At 34.7% G+C, this 7,578-nt stretch overlaps 1 protein-coding gene across 5 annotated transcripts in view; it reads right to left on the reverse strand.

Annotated features, from left to right (window-relative positions):
• Positions 1-666: 666 nt before the first annotated feature.
• The window catches only part of XRN1 (5'-3' exoribonuclease 1), a 175,859-nt gene continuing 168,947 nt past the window's right edge, over positions 667-7,578 (reverse strand). For 4 of the 5 annotated variants that reach the window (XM_019656937.1, XM_019656939.1, XM_019656938.1 and 1 more), the window contains 2 exons: positions 5,439-5,602; positions 667-4,935 (listed from right to left, as the gene is read on the reverse strand). In XM_019656937.1, the coding sequence (XP_019512482.1) occupies positions 4,633-4,935; positions 5,439-5,602 (467 nt within the window). In that variant the 3' untranslated portion in view covers positions 667-4,632. Of the gene's footprint in view, positions 4,936-5,438; positions 5,603-5,954; positions 5,994-7,578 lie in introns of all 5 variants that reach the window. The other variant, XM_019656940.1, reaches the window with a different exon arrangement.

The raw sequence follows: 7,578 nt of genomic DNA on the forward strand, positions 1-7,578 counted from the left end.
CTCTTTCAGTGACTCATATTTTAAAATCGTTTTGCACAACATTTTGAGGCTAACTTCATGCTAGAAATTTACAAATGAACAACGTAACAGCACAAAAATACATTCGAATTTCATTCCAATGCAAGTTTAAAACACTTTAATTGCAGATAATGTAAAGATATTTAAAAAACAAAAATTACAAAATGAGCACAAAAGTCTTCCCTTTTGAATTTTTAATAAAATACTGTTCTGTATAAGATCTAATGAAAAATTCTAGTTACTTATAAAATAGCTATGTGAGAAAAGAAATGAATTAAGATATGTATGTATGAATTATACTTAATTGTATTGTTTAAATGAACAAAATGTTGAACACTTTAATGATACAGCACACTATTACTCATATACTGAAATAATATGAAAACATTCAAAGAAGCAACTGGGCAAAAGAAAATGTAAGAGACTTGAGGCAAAAAAAGAAAAAGAAAAAAGAAAGGAAGGCCCAAACCAAACAAAAGAAGCCCCTTAACTTTAAGGGGAAGAAAGGAATAAAAGAACTTAAAGCACTGTAGATCAAATTCCTACTCCTATGATTTCATTAAAAATGGTAGAAGAAGGGGCCGGCCGAGTGGCTCAGTTGGTTAAGAGCTCACTCAAGAGTGCGAGCTCTGAGCAACAGAGGTTCAAGTCCCAGCCCGAGCTGAGTTGCTGCTGAGCTGCCAACGGGTGGCAGGATGGCTCAGCTTAAAGAAAAAAAAATGGTAGAAGAATTGGAAGAATTTGGCTTTGAATTACTAAAACATCTACAGAAACTTAACTATTTGGCGTGGGCAATTTAATAATACACCAATTGCTGAAATAATCAATAGCAATGAATGTACTGTGGGAAAAAATTAATTTTTACAGGTTTAACTATGTAAAACTTTATCTGCTGGAAACAGGGTCTCCATCACGAATTGCACTTGAGATGGCTGAACGCACTGACTGAGCAAGGTGTTACTGCTGGATCACTCACACATACACACACACACATACGCGCACGCGCGCGCGCAGCTCTGAGTTGCTGATGTTTTTAACTACTAAAGCTATTTCATACACTTTTTTTCTCTCTCTAAAAGGAGCATCTGTGATGTTTGAGCTGTTAACTCAGTATGAACAGTGAAATTTCCACCTGCCTGTCGCTTTGCTCTGCTGGCTGTCTGTTTCAACACGTGAAGTCTGACCGAAATATGAACCAGATCAGTCTGGAAAATATTCATTTCTATAATTTTAAGCTTTATACTGAGTAGGAAAGGAAGTTCCTTCAAAAAAGACTGTTTCACTGGCAAAGCTTACAAAATGTACATAAAGATCACTGCCTGTTTCAGTACTATCATTATATCTAAAAAAATGATAAGGGACCTTCTCTGATTCATTTCTTTTAAAGGTAGAGAATGCCTGTCATGGTCATTTCTCTCAAATAAATTAATTCTCTTCCACAATAATAGCACAATTTGGAAGCTAGATGGTACTAAGAAATACAGCAAGCTCAAAAAGCTAGGATATTGTACAGTTGTTTTAAAAAATTGCTCTTAACAATGAGAAGAAGCATGTTAGCACAAACTTCAGTGGAGAGCTGGACAGTTCTATTTATCTTAAGATAAAAATTAGACAATCACTATGAAAATGTATGGTTTATTAATACAAATAGAACAGATGATTTAAAAATGAGTGAATAAATTAGACCCTGAAAGGTTATCTATTTCCTTGAGCTAGAAAAATAGGTTACAGTCTGAAATGCAGTGATTAGATATGTTGAATTTAACTGGTTTCCTTCTTCCAACTACCTTCTCTCTGCCCCCACCCCTTAAAACCAAGAATCTAGATTGGTTTGAAAATATCAGTCTAAAACCAAAGCAAATACCTGATCAGAGAAAAGGAAATAAACAACAACAAATCTCCATCACAAGTTTTTCATCCCTCCCACCAATAGAGAAAAAAAATATCTCTTTATCTTGTTAGTTCTCAAAGAACTACTGTTCCCTCTGAAAAACAGGAAAAGTCTTAAATTGAAACCAAGGTACAGACAGGTGAAATAAATTTTTCATGCAACTGAGTCTCAGATGTTTAAGACTTTGGTCTACCCAATGTTTAAATCAATTAATACACTCTATCTATCATATTATAAAACTCAGGAAATGTAGGAAATTGTGAAAAGAAACAATGGAACTAGAGGATCAATCATTAAAATTCATTAATGTGCTCCAAAAAGCAAAGAAAAAATTTATTGAACAAGGATATTTAGGTTGAACTGCTCTGGACATGTGGAAACATGAAGCAGTTTGGGAGATATGCTGTTCTGTGCCTACACGTCCACCGTTTTCACAGACAGTCCACTGCAGAATCAACAGTTAGATAGACGTTTCTAAACTTTGGGGTGGTTGAGTCTGTCCCATCCGAAAGAAAAACATTGTAAGTTTCCCCAAATATTCCTGTCCAGTCTCCCGGGGATTATCACGAAAACAGCCTCTGCCTCCTATTGACTGCAGGCCCATGTTGGGCCTAGATCTACAAGGAGAAGAGTCTACATGAATGCCTACCAGTATCTAGTCATCACAGAGTTGTCTTCTGTTTTAATCTCTCCTCAAGTTTGACCTTTAGAATAATAGGTTTTTAAAAAAGAGAAGGAGTGAAAAGAAAAACACTTTTACTGCCTATCCATGTCGAACTGTCACCTTGCTTTGCTCAAATACTGGTGACATACCCTATGGGTTCAGTGGCACTCAGCTTACTGAGATTTCTCTTGGAGTTTTCAGAAGATGGCATGTGTTCCTTCCTCTGTGACCTAAAAAAGATGTGGGCTGTACACTCTGTACAGAGCAGTTACACAGGAGTGATGAGTGAGGCAATTCTTGAATGCTGGGGTTTGTACAGTTACGTAAGGTGAAAAATATTACACACTTTAAAGAAGAGGTTAACAGAATATTACTGTCACAATTTAACTTTTTTGTATTGTATTCCCATAATAGATATTTCCTTTTAAAACAAATAAAGAGTTTGTGAGGCTATAAGGACAAACACTGAGAATTACCTGAGCTTCATTACTCAAGATCCCACTACAGATAAACAAACATTCCCAACAAGGAAATGGTGGAAACCAATGAACATCTGAATCTAGGAAATCAACAGAAAATAAAATCACAGAAACTCAAATGACTACAACAAATGACAGATAATGAACATTTATCTCTTACACTAAAGGCACTACTAATATACAAATGTCCCATCAACATTCTCACATCAGCAGTTAAAGGGATCCATTTAGTTCAATACCAGCATTTAAAAAAACAAATAGACTAAGACTCATGGCAGAGTTTTCAATGAGCTAAATGAAATTAGATATAAGAAGCAGCAGCTCCATATAAAAATTGTGGTTCCTACTTTTTAAAAAGTATAACTTACTTTCTTAAAAATATAAGCATATCACAAAAACTAAAGGATAAATATATATATAAAAACTCAGGCCCTGGTACCATTGATAAATTTTCATAAATTCTAAAATAATTTCAACAGCCACAGCTTGTACAATACACACCCACACATGACATGCAAACACAGAATGCCAGTCACTGAACAGTTCAGTATAAAGCTCAAAATAAGGAAACAGAATGAGAGGCTTTTGTCATGTAAATAACATACATCACAAAGTGATTGTGCCCATATTATAGCACACCTTGGAATTTTTAAAAAATCAGAATTTCATCAGTCCCAGGAAGCACTACACATGGACGAACAATGGAGACCTCATATATGTTTAAGTAAGCAGGTAAAAAGCTATACAAAAAAATAACGCAATTTATTTTAATTAACAACATGATTACTATTTTGTACTTTATTCTGTTAAGAGATTAATTTGTAATCATTGTACCCTGTAGATTTTGAAACTTAATTTTATTAGAAGTTACAAATGCTGGTTCTTGAATGGTCTAAAAAATTGTAATTAGTTACTCAAATTTAGATTGCTATTTATAGTTCTAAGTGGTTAAATGAAATATTCTGATCAGTTTTCTAAAGTTGCTTTGGTACAAAATTTAGAATAAAGCAAAACTGGCAGCACCACCACAGGTGTGATCATTTCACAGCAGGTCTAAAGGACCTTCACAGACAACAGAACCGAAGGTAAACTACTATAAATAAGAGGCATTATCTTGACAATTCTGAGACATAATTAAAGAAAAAAATAAAACCCACATTCAGTAAATTATACTTGAGGCCCAATTTTCATGCTCCATGTAATTATCCCTCAATGACAGTGTAAAAAATGTTTATTATTATAATATGTCTAATTCATAGTTCAGGATGCTTCTAATGATAAGGCCAGTAGTTAGAGTGGTACATTTCACTGCTCAGTCCACTGGCATTATTTTAACAGAAGGTTTAATTTAGTCTTTTTAAAACAGCTTTACTGAGGGATAATTGACATGAAACAAACTGCACATATTTGAGATGCACATTTTGATAGTCATTTAACAGCATGAAAAGTGCCTGACAACTTAAAAATTTTCAATTGAAACACATTATTTTAAAATAGCATATTCTAATTTTTTAATGACACAGATATGGATTTATAAAAAGGTGGGTGGAAAGAAATTAATTTAATTCCAAGTACCAAATTTATTCAGGAGGTTTAGAAACGCCAAAATTGACAGCCAGTTTTCTTGATTTTCTTCTTGAAGAAGAGCTTGCTGTTGACTTATGGTGAGATGTACTATGGCCTTGGGAGGCAGCTTCAACTTGAGAAGAAGGTGCAGGTTGAGGAATCTGAGAGGACTTTAGGGAAGCTGATGAGTTCTCCTGTAGAATCACTTTGGTGACATCGGAAGACCCTGGCTGGATAGTCTGAAGAGGGGTGGCTTGAGAACTTTGGGCCTCCTTATTTTCAAAGTTCTTTTTGTTTGCAACCCTTTTTTTAGTAACCTTTAAGGAATAAAAGAATCATTAATAAACAATGTAGACAAAAACAAAAAACAAAAAACAAAAAAACGAGTACCAAAAAAATACCATAAACCATGTTGCACATATTTGTCAATCACTATTGACCTGTGACTTCCACTTATAATCTCCAAACCAGACTTTAGAAATTAAAGGAATTTAGTTATGAATAAAATTTAAAAAATTTTCCATAACTTAAATATAAAGAAAATTTACATTCCTGATTTTAAATCACTTTGTGCTAGTAAAGGATATTATTACTTGCTCCAATTATTATTATTTATTAGAACACAAACTCAGACAGCAGGGACCAGGTCAGACTGGTCGCCACTGGTCATAATATATAATCTCAGCACCCAGACCTGTACTGGGCTTCTGGTTGGCACTGAATAAATAATTACTGAATAAACAGAGTTTTATCAACAGTCTTTGAACATTAAACAATTAATTCTCTTACAAATCTAATAATTCTCTTTTCCAGGTCTCACCTGTAGAGGTATGAACTGGTTGTGTACACCAGCTGCCATCCCTCCAGCCATGGGCATGGTCCCGGAATATGAAGTGTGATGATGGAAGGGCTTTCCAGGAACTGGCACTGGCGGTCCCCATGGCATTGAGCCAAAGAGATGAGATGATGGAGGCATTATATTAGCTGTTAAAAATCATGGAAAATTGTTTAGTAAAATGGTACCATCAATGCCTTGAAATTTAAGACCTTGTGTTGCCCTTCTTGGCTTTGTTTGCTTTGGCAGAGGGACACACATGTAACTTATGATTAATCTTGCTTACAACACTGAACCTCAGAAGTCCCTCCTAGGACTGTGAACAGTATACAGAAGTCAGCTTATCATTATGCTATCTGGCCTACAAAGGCCAAGAGTAACATATGCTAAGAGCTTTAGAAATATTTGTGATACTATTTTAAAAAGTAACAAAAGAGTCATGAAACTGTCCCTTGGTGGAGAAAAGCCAGGGCATAAAGAGAGAAATCTTAAGGATCTCACCTGCCCGCAATGCTAAGTTGCTTCCATAGTGATCCCAGCCTACAAAAAACCAAAAAACCTCAAGTCTTCAAATCTGATAACTTTCATGACATGCAGAATCTTTCTTTTCCCTACTTTAATATTTGTATTTCCAGGATTTTTTTAAAATTTACATTTTGTTCCTTATTAAAAGTACACTGAACCAGTAGTTCCCAAACCTAATTTGTGTACCTGAATCGCCTGTAGAGCTCGTGAAATACAGATTTATGGGCAAAGTCTCAGACCCAATAAATCTGACCCAGAGGGGCCAGGGAATCTGTATTGTGAACAAGCTCTGTGGTGATTCTTATGCTGTCGGTATCAGTGTGGCATTTGGGGACAAGTGCATTGATCAGTGACAACTGAGACACCAGCACATTGTGACTGAAGAAGATGTGCTCTGTTCAAACTTTCTTTTCAGAGATATAAAGGCAGCCCAAACTGTCATGTAGTATAGCTTAATTAAAATCCAGTCGCTTAAGAAACATTTAGAGGGAGCATATAAGATCTTACTCCCCAGCATGTAATCAGTTTTGTTCAAATAAACTCTTGTGAAAATTCTCAAAAAAACAAAAATAAAAGAAACGTTTAGATTAGGAGAGAGGATCATAATATAGCTTATGTTATACATGCACAAATTCCAGGATGAAGAAAACTTTTAATATGAAAAGCACTACTAAGACTTAAAAAACTACTCTTGATAATAACCTATAAGCAACTTTGGTGATAGTCATAATGTTAAGCAGATCTATATAAAGATGCTGTGTTAATGTTAATATGTAGGTCAGCTCCACAATCTCCCCAATAAATCATTGTTCGCAACATAAAATACATTTTCCTCCATTTTTTCCTTTGAGACTTTAAAATGTTTGGGACTTTAAAGTAACTTTAAAATGTTAATTTGATGATTAAGTTTTTTCTCCTGGTTAACATTCAAATCTCTTTGCTTTTGTGTATATCATAGATTTCAATTGGAACATTGAAGAGCACTTATTACAAGACCAAAATAATTCCAATTACAATCTCAAAATTCTATATAAACACCATAAAACAATGAACATAAATATAATAATCAACATGAGAAAGGTAAAAATATCAAGCTGTAAAATATCAATGGGGAAAACATTCCTTTTGGATACTATAATCTCATAACACCAATTCTTTTTTTTGAGAAGCTTGTGGGTACACCTTTAGGTAACCTACACATACTAATTACTTAAAATTAATTTATATATAGTTACTGGATTCATTTTTGAAAGTGAAGAAGCAATCAAATTAGATTTTGCAAGTTAGAGTAAATTTACTACCTTGAGCTATATGAAAACATCAGATTCCTTATGTCATAAAAATTTTATGACATAATTTTATGACTATGCTTATACAGGCAAAGGAATGCCAGTCTAATGACTATGCTTATACAGGCAAAGGAATGCCAGTCTAATGCAGTCATAAAAGCACTGACTTTGCACTCAGACATGGGTTTGAATGCCAGTTCTGCTATTTAAACCAATTATGGGGCCGGCCGAGTGGCGCGATGGTTAAGAACTCGCTTGGGACGCCAGAGGGCCCCGGTACGGATCCCACATATGAGGGCCAGTGACACTGC

Source organism: Hipposideros armiger, unplaced genomic scaffold (assembly GCF_001890085.2).
Source record: "Hipposideros armiger isolate ML-2016 unplaced genomic scaffold, ASM189008v1 scaffold_270, whole genome shotgun sequence".
Taxonomy (NCBI): domain Eukaryota; kingdom Metazoa; phylum Chordata; class Mammalia; order Chiroptera; family Hipposideridae; genus Hipposideros; species Hipposideros armiger.